The sequence below is a fragment of the Rhipicephalus sanguineus genome, chromosome 2 (assembly GCF_013339695.2).
Source record: "Rhipicephalus sanguineus isolate Rsan-2018 chromosome 2, BIME_Rsan_1.4, whole genome shotgun sequence".
NCBI lineage: Eukaryota > Metazoa > Arthropoda > Arachnida > Ixodida > Ixodidae > Rhipicephalus > Rhipicephalus sanguineus.
The window spans coordinates 33,710,942-33,735,396 of record NC_051177.1 but is presented as its reverse complement, the minus strand read 5'-3'; the positions used below and the strand labels follow the sequence as shown (position 1 = coordinate 33,735,396).

The following is a 24,455-nucleotide window of genomic DNA, read 5'->3' as shown; positions in this document are numbered from 1 at the left end:
GAATGATCCATCGAGCGAGCGCCTCCTTTCTTTGTTAGCTTCTCCTTATGCTCTAGCATAACGCAGTACATTAGCATATTTGAGAAAAACTGTTTCAGCATATGATAGCACGTTCGATATGACTAAAATAAAGCTAAAATAAAGGCGCCAACTACCCCACAATACATATGAACTTGGTGACTCGAGGTAAATGTAACACTGGCGTAGCCAATTTTTCGATTTTGCGTGTGTTTAGATACACTCACACATACAAACGCACTCACGAACATATACATCAAGTACGGTTACCGCCGCCCCCCCCCCCCACCTCCTCCCACCAAAAAAAATTTCTAGCTACGCTCCTGATGATGTGATGTCTATCATTAGGCACAAAATATGCGCACATTTCGCGCACAAGGTTAACGCAAACCATTCAATCGCGCCTCAACACAACATGACGTCATACTCCAGTACATTTCCTTCCCAGTTCACGTGACAAACTTGAGAGGCGTGTTTGTTTTTCTTTTTCTTTTTTGTGACACTGACGCCGACACCTTTAATTCATCGTACAGGCAAGCATTGGTTTGTAAGCTCCAGCTCTGCTGTATGCATTAAGAATAACAATTTTTAAAGAATCCAGTGATGAAACGAAGCAAAAGAGAGAGAGAGAAAAAAAAGAATGTATATAAACACGACAACGCACCCAGCAAAAGAAGTGTCTCGGTGCACCCAACTTGCTTTTGTGCACAAGTGTACAGCATGGCGGCATGCATACGCAAGCGAGGATGCCCGCGGTTTTAATCCAGTTACTGCTTGGCTCTTCGCGAACCGAGGCAGGCGACGGCTTACTTATGTCCTGAGCCCGGGGTGTGTTTTTTACGCCGCTTATTAGTCAGACCAAGTGTGGAGACACTCCACCGATACCTCTCTGAGCCGTCTTGCGTTTGCTTATGAGAGACTGCTCTCAGATTGATGTTTGTTTATGATAAACACTTCGGCTTAAAGCGAGAATACTGCGGGCCTGTCCCTCATGCAAATACAGAGTTGTCTCTGTTTTTACGCATTCGACTTTGCGCGCGGTGTGACAGTATATATGCGTTCCACTTCATGCTGAAGAGCTCCTAACATTGCTCTGTTTCGCAAGTATACGTCATCGCAGTAATTTTTCGCATGCCAAAATTTAAACGTGCGCTTTCGACAACATTGAACTGAACGCGTAGAATGAACAGTTCAATGTTGTCGAAAGCGAACGTCTAAAGCTTAAGAAAGCACAAGCATCCAAATCCGCATGCTTCAAACCAAGACATATTTTAACCAAGCATTTCTTAACATCATCCATCCCGAAACCTTCGACCCACTCTGCCCGAACTGTGGCGAAGTTAGCAATCTAGATCGGACTACTCTGGCGGTGCCCCTCGTTACGGAGTTCCCAATCAAATCGCAGAAGTGGTGCTCCGACCTGCAGAGCTTGGACCTATACTCCCTCAGTTCTGGGCCGTCCAGAGGGCCCACGATGCGGCGGTTAGGCTTGGACTACCCGTCCCCACGGGTAACAGGTCCGACGGCCTGGCTAAACTCTCAGGACTCTTGTCAGTAAAGTTCATCGTATCCGTATCCACGTGTACCTTTAGAATGTTTCAAACCATCGCTCTGCTAGTGAACGATGTAGTCACAATCCGCGTTCATAATGTGTGGCGCGCAGCATACGATACCGCGGAAATCGTTAACAGTGCAAGCTGTTGCTGAACATGAATCATTATATGATACGACTTGAAGTGCAGCTTACAGAGAGTCGAAGTCGCCAAAATGGATTAAACTTCCATGCCGACTGATGCGCTTTTATTGGCTTTATTTACTAATTACGGTTTACCGTTACTATTGGTGACGCTTGAATTGCGCATATGCGTACGTGATTCCAACACACCGAACGCTACCTGCAAAAGAGAACCGTCGTCGAAGCGGGCTTCCTCGCATAAAGCCCCTTACTGCAGAAAAGCCAGCTTTAAAGGACATTAAAAAAATACGCACGTGCAGACACCGCCTAAACCACGGAGACGTGCACATGTTTTTTTTTTTTTCGAGAGTTTGCCCAACGGCATACATGTTTCAGAAAGGCCGTTCATTCACTACGAAGACAGGATCGACGCTTGCGCTAAGGAGAAACTACCCGCGCATTTCACTTCAACGCACCGTAACGAGCGCACTTCCACTCCTTGATGCCACGCATACAGCTCCCGATCGCAGAACCGTATGGCACAGCTGCAACAAGCTGTACTCTTTGCTTGTCGTGGTCCCCGCCGCGCTTTTCTTTTCTTTTTTTTTAAAGCGGACGGCACTGTCAGTACAGTTTGTTTGTCACCTCGTGCATTAATTGCATCTTTGTCGGCCGCGAGCTGTAATCGCGCGCTCCGAACAACACATGCCTTCGGGCCCCTAGTATTATTGAGTCACGTGAGCATCACCGCACCCGTTTACGGTTGAACACGTACACCGTGTGTGCTTGTAACGCGAGTTATTATTTTGCTCACTGAACTGCCTCTCACCGCGGGTGGCACGAGACTGTTTTTAATTCCAGTTTCTTCTCGCCCTCCTCCACAACAGCGCGTGAATTAAAAAAACCACCCTTGTTTATGCTTCTTAATTCTTTTGTGCTTGCCTTCTTTCTCTCTTTCATTAATTTTTTTAAAGGATGCTTCTTGGGGTGGCTTTCTGCCAGAACAAAAGGGTACGCTCAATCGCGATCGTTTGCTCTGCTGGAAATATAATATTGTTTTCTTTCTTAAAGCTGGGTCAGTCAATTTTGAATAAGGCGCGAGAGAAGTTGTTTTGAACGCCGCGGTAATCAAATTACGCCGGAAAAAGGCGCGCCACAAAGACGCACTATACAAAACAAGGAACAGCGCGATCCGGGCGCCGCTGATGTGCGAGCAGATATGCGTTCCCTCTTTTGGTCTTCAAGCCGCGAAGATGGAGCGATGCATACGGAAGGGTTGCTGTTCTTTGCAACATAAAGAAAAAGAAAATGACGACAGTACCCGCTGAACACTATAGTGGACAAGAAAATTTGCACGAACAATTAAAAAAAGAAACGAAGAACGCAGGGTTTCTTATCCTGGAGCCCCCTTTCCCCTTCTGACAAAATATTTATTGCCTTGTTTTTCTCTTTATTTTATTTTCTAGTGTCTCTTTCCTCCTCGTGTACTCTCATTAACCGTTTTTCTTTCTTTTCTTTTTTGTCACGTCTCTTGAAGCACATACATTGACTTATAAGCAGCCCGTTGCTGCCATTATGTTAAAGCATGGAAATATTGGCTAATTATTATTACAAGCAGTAGTTATGGACTAGCGAACACGAGATTATAATAAAAGGTAAGGAAACAAGAGCACCATACATTCTAAGAAAAAAATAAAGGGTCCTTTGACTCTTTCTTTTTTTTTTGTGTGTGTGTGTGTGTGTGTGTGTGTGTGTGTGTGTGTGTGTGTGTGTGTGTGTGTGTGTGTGTGTGAGTCCTGACTTGCCGCGTCTATGATGACTCTCTTTACAGAGACAGAGACACGTGGACTCTCTTTGGAGGTCATTATACTCTGGTCGGGAGAGTCGTGGGACCCAAAAGAGAGTTAACGCGACTCTTTAAAGAGAGTTCGGGACTCACCGAAAAGAGTAACACATACTCTTTTTTTTTTAATCTTAGAGTCTATGAAAACTTCCGCTACGCGCAAGAATATATCAAAAGAAAAAGATGGGAGGGAGCAGGAAAAATGGGAGAGAGAAGAATAAGAGGGAAACCGAAAACCCAATGAATTGGCATACTGCACTCATTGTTTCCCTTTTGCGAGCAACAAAAAAGCCTCCATATTTTCTCCTTGGACAAAATTTGTATGCATGCATCTTCAAACGAATGAGTACGCGTAGAACGAAACTACTTGGCGACCTCAGAAAATCTACGCGGCACTTGCAATCGCACGTTAAATTCAGCGTCATACCGTAGCACGCAGGAGAAATAAGGCAGGGGGTATCAAGAGAGGGTTGAGGTGGCCGGCTTCGCCTTCTTAAGCACTGTTACGAGCGTACAAAATTCTTACAGAGAAGTTCGTAGTCTTCATCGAAGAAAATAGGGAGGCGACACTAATAATTGACTTAGGTGTATGGCAGTGCCCTTCGCACCTCGGCGTTTGTGTGCCCCGGTGTAATTTCTTGGTTTAGTTTTTGTGTTTCGCGCGCTACCGAAGCAGATCTCAGAGGCCACGTAGAAAGAGGCTCGTGGTTGAGATCTGATCCGCCAGGTGCCGCAACGATGCCGCAGGTGCGGCAGCTGCTCACAAGAAAAGCGTATGCTCTTTCAGCGAACACGTTCAATGAATTTTGGTTAATTATCCTGACAGTTAAATTACTCTTAAGTCAACTAGCGCTTCGACATCATCTGCATCCAAATTACTCTTAACCTAAAGCAGAACCATGGATTTCGCGCAAGTTTTATTTTTCAAAAGATATTTTCCAAATATTCGAAAAACCGGAAGTAGGTGCTAGACCGGAAGTGCTTGGTAGAGAAACATGAGTCACTCGTTGCTCGAACCACTAAAAAATAAAGAGTACGTGTCATTTCACTCACCAGCAGCATAGCACGTCCCTCGCAGGTTGGTGCAGTCGCTTTTCACTTGGCGGCGTGAAAAGTGGCGTTAACAAGTCTGCATGCCGGAAGATAAGAGAGATAGCGGAAAGAAGCATAAGGACACCGAGAGAAATAGTGATTGCTGAGGCGCCTGCGTCAACCTATAGGGTTGATCTTCAGGACCTGTATAAAGTTTATCATACCATGCATATCATATCCCCTCTAAATGAGTGCACAAAGTGTGCCAGCGAAAAATCGATCTAGAATGAATTTTCGTTGGAACGCGGTGTGCACTTCTGTTAATGTCTCTACTATGTCTCAATAAGCAAGCGACATAATAATATCTGGGGTTTTACGTGCTAAAACCACGATACGATTATGAGGCACGCCGTAGTTGAGGGCTCCGGAAATTTTGACCGTCTGGTGTTCTTTAACTGACATCGCACAGTACACTGGCCTCTAGCATTTCGCCTCCATCCAAACGCGACTGCCGCAGCCGCTATCGAACCCGCAGCCTTCGGGTCAGCAGCCGAGCACCATAGCCGCTACAGCACCGCGGTGGACCAGGAAGCGACTTAGGCACCAAGTTAACAGAAGGGATGGTATACATTCTTGTGCGCGGAGAAGGATCACGATTTTTGGACGGACTGCTGGAGCAGCCGTTGCACCAATATCGAATACCGACAGACGCGGGCCGTGACGCAGCGCATATACGACTGTCTACCGCTCGGAAAGTTTTTTCTGTTTGTGGTGAGAATGGGAATATCGTTCGTCACATCGGCGGCAACGAGCATGCCTTTGCCCCATAAAAAAGGAATTATATTTTTAATTTGATGTTGAAAATCGTGAAAGAATGACCGCTAGCGTCACCCAACAGCGATATGGTCAATCTTCTGGTAGGACAAGAAATCCTCGCAGGTAAACTCATTTTGCTTAAAAACAAACATGTATAACTTGAAATTGTATTTTACGCACTTGAGGCAGCTTTCGGTTGCGTCAGAGAGTGATTTCTTGCTTTTCTTTTTCCTCACGCATGCAAAAAGGCGCCCAGTGGCGCTGCTTGCGGCGCCGTCTTCGATTTTGCCTGCTTCAACTCATGCGCTATGCCATGCGGCTCTCCGCACTGGTAGTACTGTGCCGCTGTATTGTTGTGAGGATGTCTCACATGTTCTGCGCTGTGAAGGCGTGCATTTATTGTCTCTTTTTGATGAATCGACTCGGCTTGGATTGCGGCAGCAGTGCTAAAATAAACGCATAGACTGAGCAATAGAAGTGTTCTGTATAATCGTATAAGGCTTCATTTAACCGCTAGCGCGCTGAAAACGACTGTCACATTCATTACAGTAGTGTTCAGCGAAAATAAAGTAATCCTACAGAAATCAGATGTGCTTTCGGTTTTAATTTTTACCGGCACTAGAATCGTCATCGCGTCCACCAACCAGTGTTGTCGGCATGTTTCACGCCAATGGAAGAAAACCGAACGTAAATCGAAAAATTCTGTTTTAAAAATTTCTACTCACTTTCCAGAGAAATCGCTGCAAGGTTGGACACTTCAGACGGTACGCTCAAAACAGAAAAGGGATGAAGGACGGTAGACAGTCCCTTTAAAAGGCCGAGACAGACGGTACGATTTTCCATCCGATGCGACGTCCGACGCGGCGGTGCGGCAGCCGGAATGGTGGCGAATCGATGACGTAACGAGCGTTGAAGTGAACTGACCAACCCGCTTTTTGTTGTTCAAGATTACAACATTCACTAATGACACTGAGCTTATCATGTACTTGCGGACCTGACAAGCCGTTCGTATTTGATGTCGACGGCATCAAACGTAGGGACGCGTAGGTATGTATAATAAGTGGCAAAAATGAGTATATTCCGAATGCGATTAGTTCTTTGACCTTCACTTTCTACAACTTATATATACGAAGACCAGCGTGGAGCATGTTCCTCGATTGATGATGTGTCGGTTAATGTGTCAACTAACAGTCCTGATGAAGACCGGTGTACCAACATAAACTGTCGGAAAAATAAACCCTTTTGTTGTTGTGGTTACCAACGAGGGCGCGTACGTGCGTGTGTGTGCGTGTATGCGCGTGTGCATGTACGTGTGTGTGCGTTTTAATGCACGTCCTCTTTATTAAATAATTCATTTCCGCGCTCCACTTAGCTCGAGCAGTTCGTCCTTTAAAAACGCCAGGCCTGCCCGGAGCGCGCAGCGCAGTCACAGCGAAATCTGGAAGAGCGAATCTGGGTATAGAGCCCCTTATAAACTCTCTTGGGGAAACTAACACAGGTACACTTCCAAGGTATCCACTATGCGACAATTCATAATTTTTGTGAAGTAGGGAAGCATCCACTATGCCATTATTCATCTTTCTGCGGATAAGCGAGATAACCGCTACACACCTGAAAGGCAATTCGTGCATATGCTGCCTGTGGCTGATGACGATTAAGAATTATGGTAGAGCACTTTGTAGTGGGTGAGATTCTCTAAACCACACACTCGTTGCACAATTACCATTATGCGATGCCTGGATGTTATATTACTCTTCTGCCACGCTATATTACACATGTTAACGCGATTCCTTGCCCGACACGGCGCCTGTATATGGTCTTTTTGCAAAGAAGTTTCAAGCGCCAGTGTGGCTCTGTGGTAGAATACTCGACTGCCACGAAGAGAGCCCGGGTTGAAATCCCATCCGATCCTGGATATTTTAAATGCGATTTTATTTATTTAATTTTTTCTTATTTCGCGCGATAGTGGTTACGGACACCGGTAGAGGCGGCAGCTGACAACTACCCAGTGCCGTTGTGACCTGATAACAGCTTTCGCTGTTAAAAGCTATCGAAAAGTAAGAGCAGATTCTTGTATTGTAGGCACCCAGCGCTCATTCTTGCGAACGATTGTGTACTCGGGTACCGCAGTCAATTGAGTGAACATGAGCATGTTAGAACACATGCCTCAACACGTTCCCATATCGGCCGTTACGATAATGTGGTAATCTCCTGCATCGTACCTGCTTGATATTGCCGGACGAAAATATTCCCCAGCAAGATCAGATTTTGTTTATTTGTTAGATCGCAGTACATTTCAATATATTCATTATAGAGAGAGAGAGAGAAGAAAGATACAAGAGGGAAAGGCTAACTAAGGTTAACCGTAATTAATACATCTTATTTGCTATCCTACACTAGGGGGCAGGGCAAGGGGAAAGATAAAGAAAAGCGGAAAGAAGAAGGCGTGAACACACACACAATAAAAAAAATCCGGCAGATCCCACGCACTGTGGGAATCGATGTAATGCGAAGCAGCCAGCAAAGAGCTGCATACATCGCCTTGTTTGTCTATGAGCCAAATGAAATCATTCATGCCATGCCATCTAGTCCACCATATATCGCATGTTTGGCATGCACGCATGCATGCACAATCTAGTATACACCATGCCAATGAAACGCATATTCTGGTATATACAATGCATGACCTGTCGTTTATGTTCATCACGCACTTGTGTCATGCCATACCAATTTTGGTATATATCCAGTTAACAAAACGGCCGGAAGCGCACCATGACAATGGCATGTAAATCATACCGTACATGACATGCATAATATGGTTCGCATGTTAAGACCTCTCATTTATGTTCGTCATACAGTCACATCGCGCAATACCAGTTTTGGTGTATATCAAGCTAGCGAAACGGCCGCGAATGCACCATGAGCGTGGCACGTAAATCATGATATACATGGCATGCATGTCATGGTTTTCATGTTACCACCTGTTATTCATGTTCGTCATACAGTTGCGTCGCGCAATACCAATTTTGGTATATATTAAGCTAGGAAAACTGCCGCGAATGTATCATGAGCGTGGCTTGTAAATCATGTCGTACATGACCTTCACGTCATGATTTCCATGTTACCACCTCTCACGTTCGTCATGCAGTCGCGCCGCGAAATACCAATTTTGGCGTATATCAAGCAAGCGAAACGGGCACAAGTGCGTCATGAGCATGGCATGTAAATCATGTCGTGCATGTCATGCATGTCATGATTTTCATGTTACCACGTCTCATTTACGTTCGTCATACAGTCGCTTCGCGCAATACCAATTTTGGTGTACATAAAGCTAGCGAAGCGGCCACGAATGCACCATGAGCGTGGCATGTAAATCATGACATACATGACATGCATGTCATGGTTTTCATGTTACCACGTCTCATTTACGTTCGTCATACAGTCGACGCGCAATACCAATTTTGGTGTACATCAAGCTAGCGAGCGGCCGCGAATGCACCATGAGCGTGGCATGTAAATCATGACACATGACATGCATGTCATGGTTTCCATCTTACCAACTGTTATTCATGTTCTTCATACAGTCACATCGCGCAATACCAATATTGGTGTATATCAATCTACTGAAACGGTCGCTAGCGCACCATGAGCGTGGCATGTAAATCAGGTCGAACATGACTTGAATGTCATGACTTTCATGTTACCACCTCTCACTTATGTTCGTCATACGGTCGTGTTTCGCAATACCAATTTTGGTGTATATCATGCAAGCGAAACGGCCGCGAATGCACCATGAGTGTGGCATGTAAATCATGAGATACATGTCATGGTTTTCATGCTACCACCTGCTATTCATGTTCTTCATACAGTCACATCGCACAATACCAATTTTGGTGTATATCAATCTAGCGAAACGACCACGAGTGCGCCATGAGCGTGGCATGTAAATCATGTCGTACATGACATGCATGTCATGATTTTCTTGTTACCACGTGCCAGTTATGTTAGTCATACCAGTTTTCGTATATATTCCTTCATTTAAACGGCCGCGAGCGCCCCAAGACCATGTCATGTAAATCACGCTGCACATGACATGCGCGTCATGATTTGCATGTTAGGACCTATCATTATGTTCGTCATGAACTCTTGTCACGGCGTACCAATTTTGGTATATATGAAATTAACGGAGCGGCCGCAAGAGCCCAAAGGCCGTGGAATGCTAATCATGCTGTCCATGACATGCGTGTCATGATTTTCATGATATGACCTGTCATTTGTGTTCGTAATAAGGCCATGTTATGACACACGAATTTTGGTATACGTCCGATTAACGAAACGGCCAGGAGAGCACAAAGTCGTAGGCGGCTAGATAGATATAGATACGCTAAAAGTCGCAGAAGTTCGCTAAGAAATGCTTCGTATTTAAAAATGGGGGTGGGAGATCTGAGGAACGGGAGCGTCATCCTTTACAAAAATTTGTTTAGTCTATATAAAGTTTGTAGACATCTGTCGTTAAGTTCAATCGACGTTCTATAGCTGTGTTCTATAGACTGGTCTATATATAGTCTATGGAATAGTGGGCACACTCGTTTTTATAGACTAGTCTGCAAGAAAGTCTAAGGCTATAGATTGGCTAAAGAAGGTCTGTAGATTAATAAAAATTCATGCTTTTAGACCGATGTCTGCGAAATGTCTACAGACAAATGTATATAGGCTTATATAAACCTACTTTGGTTCACTTTTGTCTCTAAAAAATCCACAGACAAATGTCTAGATTATCCACAGGCTATTCAGGCTATTCCTATGACCCAGTATATATATATATATATATATATATATATGACGCTATGAATGAAAGACGGGCCGTGGCTCATACGCCATACTTTTATTCTATTGCACGAGCCACCTCTTCCTCGTCGGCTTCTAACAGACATCACTGCCTTTATACGTCACAGGATTCCCCCTCCCCCCGAAAGAATGCGCGAGTTTAACTACAAAACATGAGCAAACAGAGTATTAAAGCTAAAATGTCAAAACGCGGAGTAGTTCCATGTCACAAGGGGGTTCCGTGAAATTAGCACAAAAAGATTCACAGAGGAGGCCGGGGATATCAAGGAGAGCTCTGGTGGGCGAGGCTGGCTGTTGCGCTCGGGACAACATAAGCGTGCCTTGAACGTGGACACTAATGATGACACATTTGGTAGACATGTAACAAATGAATAGTATTGGAGCACCTTGTAGAGACGGCAGCTCAGATGCCGTAGGCGTCGCTTTGTGGTGACTGGTAGAGACGCGGTGTTTTCACTTTGTGGGCCCGTTGAATGAGGCTGATGGGGTGATGGCTGTGTGCTTCCAGAATAGAAGGGAATTGTCTGGCGCCTTTTCAGTCTTTTTCTGTGGTGTTGTCGCAATTGTCTTGATCGGTGGCGCAGAAAACTTCCTTTGCGGTTCATCCTGCGACTGAGGTGTCTCAGATGTTGAACTTGTCGTCGGTTTGGTCGGTGTATTTTCTGACGACCTCCTTTATGCCGCAAGTGTGCTTTCGATGTATCAGTTCGTCGATGTTCTTGTTCGCGTAGCCGTTGTAGTCTATGAGATTCTTGGAGTTGCTTTTGTTGACACTGCTGCTTTTGTTGCGAAAGTTGGCGACGTGGGCCTCTCGTAGGAGCACGAGTCTGGTTTTCTTTGCACGTTGATGTGATCGGTAGACAGTTGGCACTCGGCGCTCTGCTGCAAGGCTTATCTGGTGATGAAAGTAGTGTGGCAGAATGATCAGAAAGCTCCCCAGATGGTTCTGAAATGCCGTTCATTATAGATGCTTCTGGCAGTTGGCAATGCGCAGGATCTGGTGAATCGGAAACTTCCGCATTGCTTCGACTCTCTGGTGGGTGATCACTGGAAGCTGATAGCACAGCAAACATCGCTTGACTAGGTTCCATTTGCGAGTTTTGGTGAGACTGTGGAACTGTTGAAATACACCCTTGTGGCGAAAGACACATCTTGGACTGGTCCTGGCGTGATTGTGTATTTTCCCGATGCGTCAGCTCGTTTATCGTTAACGCAGCGACCTTGTGAGGCATGTGGTAATCGTTACGAAGAACAGTTGAGCCACTTGATGTAATGCCAGGTGGCGCGTCACGTATGCGAAACGACGAATCAGCTGTATCGGGATGTGCAATTACGCCTCGTGGCCTATGGTGCAGTGAAGTGGTAGAAGGTGCCAATTCTTGTGCAGAAGGAAAGCCTGATGGACGGCTATGTGTTTTCGTTGGAAAAGCACGTGGACTGCGATGGCTGAGTTGAGATTTCTCTAGATGGTGGATTACAGACGAATCTTCACTGTAGTCTCTAAATCGGGTGATCATTTCTTCTCTGATTTTGTTCCATGATTCATTGTTTTGGAAGATGTGCGTGAGGTAAAATCGGAATGCCTCACCGGTGACGTAGTCGTTAAAGTTGGCGACCATGTCCCGTTCCGTCCATGACGCAGCGGTAGCGTGGCGTTCGAAGAGGTTGAACCAGTCCTCAACGGCTCCATCGTCCGCTGATCCGGCGTACTGTGGGATGGCAAGGTCTGTCGATGATGCTGCCATGGTGATAGTCGTTGTGTGCAGCTATGACGTGCTTCGCCAGTTCATGTGTGGTCAGGACGTCTTGTTACTGCTCGTGGATGATGTGCGGCTGATGAAGTGGCTGCCAGGTCTTCATCCTGTCGACTTGTGTGACGCTATGAATGAAAGACGGGCCGTGGCTCATACGCCATACTTTTATTCTATTGCACGAGCCACCTCTTCCTCGTCGGCTTCTAACAGACATCACTGCCTTTATACGTCATATATATATATATATATATATATATATATATATATATATATATATATATATATATATATATATATATATATATATATATATATATATATATATATATATATATATATATATATATATATATATATATAGTGCCTACGGACTTATTACCTCACAAATATACTGTGGTCTACAGATTGCCTAGAGGCAGTCCCTGTAGACTAGTGATGTATAAATTTATACCAATAATTTCTGGAAAAGAAAAAGAGGCAAAGCACACAGAAAAGAATGACAAACACAAGCGCTGACTTACAACAGCGCTTTAATCAGAAAAAGATACAAAATTATAAAACTTTACGACAGAGCATGCGCGAAAAAACAATGCAGACCCATTTTCGCACACAATGCAACGATGCTACTTCTCTGTTAAAAGAACTTTTTAGACAGACGATGTATGGTTCATCAAACAAAGAAAATATGGAGTGGCAGGACCAATGTTTGCCCCAATTTTTCTCACACCGATACAGCAACAAGGAGAGCATGCACTCGCATAAGAAGTTTAATTGGACTGAAACTCACATCCACCAAGGATAATTTACACATACGTGGTGTGCCACATCGAATGAATTAAGTTTGTAGTTGCGTGTGTGTGCTTACCATTACTACCAGTTCAAAACGTGTTTCAGACAAATGAATTGCCTTACAGTGAGCCTCGTGTACAAACCTAATGAACGAGAGAATGGGAATTTTTTCGAGGGTCTCGTTTCTTTGTTAGACACAACCAAATTAATCAAACAGACAACTAAGCCAGGGAAAGCATAGCGGACATTAACTGTCATCTTTAATTGCAGTTTAGTAATAATGGCGTACGTTGAAATTGATTAAAGTGGACGAGGATTTTCCGTCGGTGGGATATGAATCCACAACCTTCTATAGTAACGCGTCTGGCGCTTTCCCGTTTACTTCGTTGGTTACTTATGTATGTGTAGTCCCTAGGAGTCTCAGCCAGCGCCGCACGTAGCCCAGGGGCCAGGCGGCGAGTTTGAAACATTCATTTTTGACAGAGGGCATCAGGTGGCACTTAAACTTGGCACCACGTAGCAGCTGACCAATAAACCCTCGCATGCTAACTTGATGCTTTAAGTCTACCGGGGCGACACCCTCGTTGACCCTACGAAAGAAGGGGATCTTTTCGATTGTTTTGGTTGTGTATAAAAAAGAAACGAGGCCCTCCAATAATCCCGCCTTTTTTTTCTTTCATTCACCGCGAAGTCCTTGCCCCGGCTGACTTATGCCTCAAGTTCGCATGGGACGCTTTATCGGTCAGCTGCCGCCTCATGGAAAGATCGCGTGCCACGTGACGCACTCTGGCAAAAAAGAGATAACACAAGCATCACAAGCATAGCATCGCGTAATGCAACGCGTATTCTTCAGGCTGTTTTTAACTGTAATCGACGCACACTTTAACTGTAATCGACTTGGAAGTGTATAACGAGCACCACAGAAGACAGAGACACTAGTACAACGCATACTTTCGTATCAAACACTTCCTCTTGCACACCATCGCTGCTGTGGCAGCTCGCCGCTCGAGCAATCTTACCTATACACAAATTCGTCATGCACAGTCACGCGATCTGACAACGTTCCTGAACTCACCGAAGTGCGATATTCGCTGTGGCGACAGTCTCGTCAAAAGGCGCGCGCTTGTGATATTGTTCAAAGCTTCGTGCTCGTTGGGGCTACGACAACACATGGCCGTCAACGATTCCATGTCAAACAACGATGCGTCCGTCCCGACACGCGGTGTAAGTACGTGTCCATTCCACGACTTCCAGCGACGATACCGGCACGTAATATTAATTAACGCGGTAATCAACGCGGTAAAGCTCTCGCTAGCCACCCTTCTCTCGCTCAGCCAGCGATTTGAAACTGAGTTGCAGCTGCGCGCCCTCTTCCGTTCGTTTGCCGCACCGGTTATCGCGTTTCTCCCCTTCTTTATCGTGTTCACTCGCGCGCCATTACGATCCACGGCAGTGCCTGAACGAAAAAGCAACTCCTCAGTGGGGAGGCCGCGTCTGAGCGATTCTTCAATTCTATTTCCAGTGCTTGCTGTTTAAACATACCGTTCGTGGACCGTTCGTGTACAGGATATGTACACGAACGGTCCGTTTTTGCTACTGTCTGTAACAGCTGTTGCCCTTACGGCCGACTAAATGTGTCAGTGTGTATGATCACAAGCATGTGGAAAACATGACCCTTTGAGAGCAAGTGTCCGCGGTGCCAATTGATATCTCTTCGGAATTTGCACCGAGCTGGTGTCACCATCGATGCCTCGCCCTTAGGGCGATTCAGCTGCAACTTTTTTCCTATTGATGTTCCCTGTTAATTTAAATTGATATATTCTAAGCGGGAGATGTAAGCAAGTGCATACACACATTATCAATTTGAAATCGCTTACTGAAACACGATTTAAAGTTACATTGCACAGAAAAATACATATTTGTTGAAGAACATCTTAATTAACATATTACGTTTTTAAAATGTCGTGAAAAAGTGAGAATGAACAAATATAATGAGCTAGCGAAAGCGTCACACCTAATTCACAATATAGTTTCAACAAAATTCGTTTCTTGGCAAGATTGTTCGTATAGGAAAAGAATGGCGAAATACTGTATGCTGAATAGTAACAAAAATGGAAGCACTGCAGTGGGCCCTGCTGTTTGTGTCTTGAAAAAGAGCTTTTGTACAGTGTTCACCGTTTGCCCATCGTCCCGCTTCAAAGCTGCGCTTTCCAGTATTCCACGCATTACATTGCCCTTTGCATTGTAGCAACCAAGGACGAAAAACCCACACAGTCCTTGCAGTACATCCAGTCGGTGAGCTATACAGTGCAACATACTTACTGAAGGCATATTTAGTTCTAATGTGAGCATGCGCGTTATGAGGGGAAATATATATGTGCCATGTACGCCAGAATGTGTTAATGAGATATACAAAAACGCATTCCTGCTCAATTTCACATGATGGTTCAATTAATTAATCAGCCCCCTTAGTTCTTTTTTAACATACATTACAGCTAGGGCCCAATGGGGCAATAAGGAGCGCATGATTAGATGTTATATAAACAAACAGGTAGCAAAATTGCATAAAGTACACACCTCTGTTAAAATTTCAATAAAAAACCTTATAATTCAGCAAAACATTAAATAAGTCCACTTTAGCTTTTGTCTTTAGACAGTCTGTGGACTGAGATTTGACAAATAGAAATAACACGAATTTATCAACTTTTGTTTATAGACCAGCAACAGATCACATTTAAACAAATAAAAATAGCTGTCTAATTAACTTTTGTTTATAGACAATCTATACACTCGGATTAGACAAAAAAAAAAACTTCATCAAATTAATTTTTGTCTATAGATTGTATATAAACTAACAATAGAAAAAGAAACATACTTTTCAAACTGTTGTTTATAGACAATCTATATAACGCAATTAAACAAAACGTAACACGCCATTTATAAACTTTTGTCTATAGATTATCAGAAGATTTTCTTTAGACAAAATATTAAATCTACATAAAGGCGAACTTGTCTACAAGAAGTCTACAGACTCTCTATAGACCGTCTAAATCCATTTTTGTAACATAGCTTGTCTAATAGGCCACTACTCCCTAAAAAAATTCAATAAAGCCTTGGTAGATTTCCGTTAAGACGCTGCGCAGATATGTACACTGTGAAGTAGTCAGGGGCGTAGCCAAGGGGGGAAGGGGTTGGGGGGTTCAAACCCCCCCCCCGAAATTTTTCAGTTTTGCTTGCGTATATAGGCACGCACACATACAAACGCACGCACGAACATACATAAAGTATGGTTGAACCCCCCCCCCCCCTCTCGAAAAAAATTTCTGGCTACGCCCTTGGAAGTAGTAATGTAATCAACGGTGAGCAGCGTATTGTATCTTGCACTCATCTCAAGGGCAAATAGACTGCGCGGTTTGATTAAATGAGCCAAACGTCCAAGAGCAGCGAAATGCAGGACATCGAAGTGCGGGATTGTTAGTCATTCCAGATTATTATTATTATTTTTTGTTTCTTTTTTTGCATTGCGGTCTTAATAAGTAAAACAAGCCATTAAGTTAAAATTGACTATAGCATTCGTCTATTCACCCCCTGCCCCCCACCTCAACGCGACGCTGTCGTCGAGGTCACAAGTCTAACCTACAGCGAAACGTCGTATATACCGACCTCGACGGTTCTCCATTGCTTAGCCACTTGAACGCAATGTCACTCTAAAGCGCCCTCAGCTGTCACATCAAACACAATGCGACATAACAGCGTTGTCTTCGAGCTTTTCAATGACCAGCAGATTTGCGCCAAACAAGTCGCCAGCACAGGCGTGCGTAGGGTTCCTTAATAAGGTGAAGGGGCAACATTTTATCAAAAGAGTGGTAAGTTGGGCTAGTTGGTAATGATCCATACTTAATGTAACTGCGCAAAAAACGGACGGAAACACGAAGGGCGAGAAAAGGACAAACAAGCGCAGACTATCAACTGAAGTTTTATTGCCCTCTCTCGCTTTTTTCTGCCCTTTATATTGCCTCGTTCGTGCAATAAAACTTCAGTTGATAGTCTGCGCTTGTTTGTCCTTTTCTCGCCCTTCGTGTTTCCGTCCGTTTTTTGCGCAGTTACATTAAGTATGGAACATTTTATCGCAGCGCTCCCCCACACCCCGTTTGTCGAGTCCAAAACACAGCATGCTTCACAATGGACGAAAAAAGAAATTACACCATCTCCCGCTGAAGGGGACCATGAGGCAATGCGAAGCAGCGTTTCGGCATGTCGAGCCCGGGTTTCAGAGGGGGAGTGGAGAGAGGGAGAGGCGAGTGGAGAGGGGGAGAGGAGGTTGTGGAGAGGAGGTGCGTGGAGAGAGTTTGCGCATGTGCAGTAAGGGTGGTCACGCCGCACACCACCACCACCGGATTAAACTCTGCCATAAAATGCTTCGCATCTAAACAATAAAGCGATGAAGTGCTTCTCACAGTGACCTGTCCGTGGCTTTCCGGAAGTATAGATGGGAAGTAAACAGTTCCTGGAAATCAACATGAAGGGCCTTCGGCCGCAATTATCGTCAAAAACCTACGTGGCCATAACCCGGCACATTAAACAATGATGGGCCGGGTCCGACTGAGCAACGGTATGGGGCAGATATTGCCCCCCTCCCCTCCCCTCCCCTAGGTGATTAGTGGGGGCACCCCTCCCCCTGCCCCCCGCGTGTGCCCGCCTATGGTCGCCAGTCTGAGCACCGTGCTCCACGGGGCCCCCGTGCATACTATCCTGGTACGCGCAAATAAAGAAATTGGTAGACAACTTGCTGATTGGATTGACATTTACTAAGGCAAGCTGGTGTAACAACAGTAGATAGCCAACGCTTGCGATCATTTACCCTTATTTAGCTTCCATTAGCCATGCACTAGCCGACATTCTTCATCATTCAGACATTAGCCAGTGTGTTAGCAGACAATAGTCATCATCTAGCCAACAATATACCCAATATTAGTCAGTGCAACGAGTGCTAGTAGTATGCGAGAAAACATGGTAGTTGAGGTCACGTGGCTTAGTGAGGTACTCTGTTAGGCTGCACTGCCATCGGAATCGGCCGATATATTCGGTCAAAAACGGGACATCCCACATGTGCGACGGGTTATGATGCATCATAACCCATTGCAGAGGCTAGTGAAGATCACGGACAAGTAAACAACATACATACCAAAGGGACGAAAGTGCGCCCACTAGCCCGCCGTTGACTTTTGATGAGGGGTACGACGGGGACAGAAGGAGCTGGCGCAGGTGGACGCTGTTTGCTTTGGTATTAAGCGTGAATCTGATTTAAGCCACAGACGATGCGCCACGCTTGGCTTGATCCCACGCGGTCAGAAGGCATTCTGCCGACCAGAGATCGCGTAACCGCGCGTGTGACCTTATGCGGTTGCATAGCGGCCACAGCTGCGCGTGAAGTGGACAACCCGTTTGTTTGAAAGGGTTCGAAATGTCAGGGGTCTGATCGCGAGCCTCTGACCGTCCGTCCACGCTTGACAATGGACAGGCCAGCACTTGAGACAGCAGAATGAAGCGACCGCGCGGACCGAGGCGACGTTCTGAATGCCCGAGAATGGAGGTCAGCATTCAATATTCGTTCACTTGAGATGCTGAGTTTACTATAAGAGCATTAGTTTATATGGCAGAAATCATTAATTGATTGGTTCGATAACGATGGGCGCATTGAATTTCCCAGCATATCAGTGATTGAGTGACGTTAACATAAAGAGAAAAAAAAAGCGGGCATAAGCGGTGTACGTAATGCGTAGGGTGGAGAACCGATGATCAGTGAGAACGGCGGAATGAACACCAAGGGACAAGAAACGCAGAGGCCGTTACAGAGTTAGGCGGGGTGGCGAAGTTAAGATTTTCGCAGGAACAAAACGGAATCTGCTCGCGCAAGAGCAGGTTAAATTGTAGAACATTGGGAGAGGCCTTCCTTCTGCAGTAGACAAACTGCCGAGGATGCCGGTGAACATTCTTAGCAGCAGTTTAATCAAAGGAGTCATTGTTCAAGGAATTATTACCTTTCCTCAGTGTATACAATATTCGCTGTTCTCACAAGCGACCGTATACAGCCGGCTTCTCTGAGACGATAGACTGGGAAACGTCTCGTTCTTTGATGGAAACCATAAACCAAGCCGAATAGGCCTGCTGATGTGTGTGTATTAATACTAAGCGTTGGCAAATTACTTCTGCAGATGCCCGCGTGCACATGGAAAAGGTACTCAAAAAATTGTAGCAAAAAAAAAAATTGTCATCCACCTGTTCGTAACACGAAACTATACTTACAAGGCGATCCACACGGGTTTTTCTTAAAGAAAGCCTATCGGCAGTTCGGGAAAAATTCGTTGTGGAATTTTTATGGAGTTAGCTGCGTCACCTGGAGATAGCAAGGACACATGCAGCTACGTTCAGTTACGCGCTGTTGTACACATGCACGTTTAGTCGAATGTTTTCTGGATCATATACACAATAAAAAAAAACTGAAAAACAACTAAAGCAAGCAAAGATTTTATCTTCTTTGTACAAGACCTTGCTATCTCCAATCAGTCCCACTGACCATCAAGTTAACCGTGGCAGGCAAGGGCTATGCAATATATGTGTTGCTTCTGAAACGCCTCTCACGTGTATGACAGACAATGGCGCTCGTGGTGAACGTTGCGTACTTGCGTTTGCCCTCGTAACTCACCCATAGGTCATCGCTCGCTCGTTACTGTTAAATTATCGGATGAAAGTAAAGTAAGACTGTTTTCTTCGTGCCTATTCTGATCATTCATGCGAGTCCCTCACAAAACCGTGGGACTTGAGCGCACAGCTATCTACAAACGATGTATACATGCTCCAAGAAAAAACGCCAGGAAGTTTTTTTCCTTTTTTTTTTGTACAGAAGAGATCTAGTCTGATAGACCCCTCCGGCATCTCTGGCATAAAAGATTGTACTTCACAGCAAACGGTTAAATAACAAGGATTGAATTCCCAGAAATTGCTTAATTAGTGAATTTCACATTGTAGCTAATTTCGCGAACACTGCTCCCTTTCTAACCCCTCCTGCTTGTTTAGTGGGGTAATTGCTCAAGCTGATTTAGACGATTTGTTGATATAATAAACCTTTGTATTTTTTGCATATGTGCGTCATTGGGCGACGTCGCAGGTTGTTCGTTAGTTCTGGGACTACCAAGAGCTTTTCCTGAAGCGAAAGCCCGCAAAAAGTAAACTGATACCAAAGATAAATACTACGTTAATTTAGACTAAAATAAATAAAAAAACGCCAGGCTTGCGCTGAAACCGCAGCACAGTCACAGCGAAAGCTTGAAGAGCGGCGTTTCTAGAGCCCGTTGTAAGCTCTCTTTGGGCGACAATACAAGTACACTAGAAAGGTACCCACTACGCCATAAATCACAATTTTTTTGAAGTTGGGAAGCACCTACTAAGCCATTATTCGTCATTCTGCGGAGAAGCGAGGCACCAGCTACACGTCCGTAAGGCATTATGTGCACTTTGTTGACGCGACGACTGTTGACCAAGAAGAATTATGGCTCATCCCTTTGTAATAGGTTGGAAGCTTTAAACGGCCCACCAGTTATGTAATTTGCATTGGGTGACGCCCGGTCGCTATTTCCCTCTCCCGTCATGCTGTATAACATACGTTGACGTGGGAGAGAGACGCGGGGGGAGGGGGGGGGGGTCGGCGGAGGAAGAACTTTACTGAGACCCCGAGGAAATGGATGATGCGCTTATGGGCTTCCTTGGCAACCAATACAAGTGCACTTGCGAGGAACCCACTACGCTATAAATCATTGTAGTTTTACTGAGACCCCGAGGAAATGGGCTCATGCGCTTATGGGCTTCCTTGGCAACCAATACAAGTGCACTTGCGATGAACCCACTAAGCTCTAAATCATTGTAATTTTACTGAGACACCGAGGAAATGGATCATGCGCTTATGGGCTTCTTTGGCAACCAATACAAGTGCACTTGCGAGGAACCCACTACGCTATAAATCATTGTAATTTTTGAGAAGTAGGGCAGCAGGCACTGTGCCATTTTTCGTCATTCTACGGAGAGCCGTGGAGGCGTGCGTACAGGGGGGGCAGGGGGGCGGCCGCCCCCCTAATCACCTAAAAGGAGGGGGGGGGGCGCAAAATCTGCCCCGTACATTGACCCTTCTAGTCACCTAAGAGGGGGGGGGGCAAAATCTGCCCCATATATTGTCTTAGTAAGGTGGGGGGGGGGGGCGCTGCGATGAACCTTCGCCCCCCCTGATGGCGAACCCTGCGCACGCCTATGGTAACCGCTAAACGCATGTAAGGCATTATGCGCACTTTGTTGATGCTGTGCCTGATGACGACGAAGAATTATGGCAGAGCCCTTTGTAATGGGTTGGAAGCATTCAACAACCTACTCGTTGCGCAATTCGCATTGTGTGACGCCTGGTTACAGAATTCGCGTTGTGCGACGCGTGGTGCTTATTTTACTCTTCTACCACGCTATACTGCATATGCTAATGTGGTTCCTTCCCGACATGAAGCCTGTATAGGACCTTTTTGCAAAGCAGTTTCAAGCACCGGCGTATCACGCAAAAATCTTTACAGAGATTTAATAGCGATGCTGTTTCCGCCACCACTTTATCGTGCAAAATACTTGGGACTGCCAGGACATGATGTCTTAGATCGAGTACGTAAAATGCCGCTGACACCATCGACAAAAAGGTTCTTTTTTAAATTACATTCAGAGACTTTGCCTGTAAAGACTTGGCTTCGTTCAAACATTTTTGTGTCGTCCGTTGATTGTCCTCTGTGTGATGTGCCAGAAACAATTGAACATTGTTTTATAGGCTGCAGAGATGCAATCTTATTTTGGGATGTGCTCCAACGAACTCTTCAAAAAGACTTTGTGCTAAATTCCCATTCCGTGCGATATCTCTTGCCAGCGAGCTGTAATGACGTACCATTCGACATGTTTCTTCTCATTGGAATGCATAGCCTGTGGAAGACGCGCATGTTGCAGAGAAACGCAGAGCCGATAGTTTCCTCAACAGCCCACTTCATTAGGTTGGTCACTCAGCTAAGAGATGTCTACGAGCAAATAGAATATCAACCAGAATGGTATACGGCATTGGTGAGGTGCTTATCTTTACCGCTGTTCTAGCACACAATTGAAAAATCAGTTATGTGATGTATCCGCTATAGAGGTGATTGCGAATTCTGTAGTGCCTTCTGTTCGTCATTGTGTTGCGATAAGAGCATAATCAACATATTAGTTCTTTGTCTGTATTCAATTGCTTTCAAGTGATATCCTATGTTGAATAAATACCATGAAAGAAAAAAAGAAACACCGGCATGGCTCAGAGGTTGAATACTGGGTTCGTACGCAGAGGGCCCAGGTTCGAACCTCGTTCCATCTTGGAATTTTTTTTTCTTATTTCGTATTTTTTTCTTATTTCGAGCGATACTGGTTAAGGACACCGGCGGCGGCGGACAACTACGGCGCCAAAAACGGCCGGTGAAATGATCTCATAACAGCTTTCGTTGTAAAAATAGTAGTAGTATCTGGGGTTTAACGTCCCAAAACCACCATATGATTATGAGAGACGCCGTAGTGGAGGGCTCCGGAAATTTCGACCACCTGGGGTTCTTTAACGCGCACCTAAATCTAAGTACACGGGCCTCAAACATTTTCGCCTCCATCGAAAATGCAGCCGCCGCGGCCGGGATTCGATCCCGCGACCGTCATTGTCTCATGTGTTGTTGTGAAGTGTAATGTGTATCACCAAGCCAGCCAAAGAGCGGCTCTCCTGCAAATAGCCTTGATTACATTCGTTTTTGTCTCCAGTCGCGATATTCTTCGAAGGTGTAGGGCCGACCTCTCCATCTGCGGATGGAGAGGTCGACCGTCAGCAGTCGAGCGCCATAACCACTAGACCACCGTGGCGGGGCTTCGTTGTAAAAAAAAAAAAAAAAATTGCCTGTGACAGATTGCATGGTTACAGCCGCTGCGCTCGATTATTCCAAGTGGCCGATGTTACTTGCGCGAGAAAGCCGCACAGCCAATGAGTAAATATTCCCTAATTAAATTATAAGTCAATTATTTTTAGGCACATTGCAATTTACAAATTGTAACCTGTGGATTTGCAAGGTGTAAAAATTTTGGACAGATTTTTAGGCTGACACCAGTAGTTTCGACATAAGCATTTTCAAAATGCGCTGGAAACACTTGAGAGTGCTGGTTACATTTGTGCTTTATTGCAAAAAACCGCGCTTTGCTTTTTATTAACGTAACTGCACTTATGCAAAAGTGCATTTGTACCGCAAGTTTGATGCCGCATAAGATTCACGCCATTCTGAAAGGTTTTATTGCAAGTAGATAAGCCTCGCAAACTCAGCGACTACAATCTGACGGTGGCTATGTATGCCATAATATAATTAATTGGAAAATAGGGAAGTTTATTTTACGAAACAATTAGATATTTTGATTTCTCGTGCAAGGAATGTCTTCCGCGCATGGTAATCGATCTGAAGGACTACATTACGGCTATCTGTCACTGATATATATATATATATATAAAAGAAAAAGAAATGTGTTGTCTAGAATATGAAAAACAGCCGGTATATATGACTGCTCCGAAGACTTACCGTGCAGGACCGGCAAGGCAGCGGCTCTCAGATGAAGAAGAAGGCGTCGTCGTTGTCGGCAGCGAGTTGAAGAAGGGGAGGGGAAGAAGACAGCGCAGCCGAGTAGTATCGTCTTCGTGGTGACGGAGCGCGTGACGAAGACACGGCATCGGGGAAAGGAGCCGCGGTTTTAACCCCATTTCGCGAGAAGGCGGTGGCTACAACGTGCGCCGCGACCACTAGCGAGAAGGGGGAGTGGGTAGGTCGATACAGCGAAGGCGTCGATCCTCCTCAGCTGTTGTGCTGCGACCGCCTGCCTCGCAAACGTCGTAGGACGCGGCAGCTGCGAGCAACGCGTCCGCGACTTTCGCGTCGACGACCTTCGCGCGGAGCTTTCGACGAAGCCGGCGACCACCGCCGTCTACGTCGCCGTCGCCGAGGCATGGATTCGCGGTGCGACGGGTCCCCAGCACGCCTAGCCAGACGCGCGAGTCAGCGCGGGCCAGCCGCTTCGACTGGCCGACGCTCCGTACGCTACGGCCACGCGCCGCCAAGCGCTGAGCGCCGTTAAAAAAATAAATAAAGAACGAACGAAAGAAAGAAAATAACGAGAAGGACAAAAAAAATCAAGGAAAGAAAAGAGACCCGGGGCTCTGCGCGAGGGAGAGTGCCCCGCGGTGATCGTGAAAAAATTTAAATGAGCGGGAACGAAAAATAAAAAAAAAGTTCAGAAGGGTTGAAAAAACCTCGTGATCAAAGCGCCATCGGCTGTGTTTAACGACGTTTCTGTTTCTTAATCTTTTGATTTTTTTTTTACTCAGACACTTTAGAAATCAGCGCGCGCTTAATTTCTGCATGGAGTAGGAAATAGAATGAAGGAAGCGCCCCAGTCTTTGATAACGCTTTAATTTATTCTTTTTGCTACGGTATACATACTCTGATATCGCTATTACGCTGGCGCGAGTTGACGTGCATGTCATGAGGCTTGATTGCGCGTCTTATCGTTCTAAGAATGCAGATTAGGAAACGTCTTTTTCGTAAAAAAGCGCGTG

At 45.4% G+C, this 24,455-nt stretch overlaps 1 protein-coding gene across 3 annotated transcripts in view; it reads right to left on the bottom strand.

Moving 5' to 3' along the window:
• The window catches only part of LOC119382689 (protein krueppel), a 137,007-nt gene extending 113,054 nt beyond the window's left edge, over positions 1-23,953 (bottom strand). The window contains exons 1-2 of one of the 3 annotated variants that reach the window (XM_037650495.2): positions 23,425-23,953; positions 4,590-4,665 (exon numbers count right to left, since the gene is read on the bottom strand). In XM_037650495.2, coding sequence (XP_037506423.1) covers positions 4,590-4,598 — 9 coding nt within the window. In that variant the 5' untranslated portion in view covers positions 4,599-4,665; positions 23,425-23,953. The remainder of the gene's footprint in view (positions 1-4,589; positions 4,666-23,424) is intronic. The other 2 variants (XM_037650496.2, XM_037650499.2) reach the window with 2 other exon arrangements.
• Between the last annotated feature and the right edge of the window lie 502 nt (positions 23,954-24,455).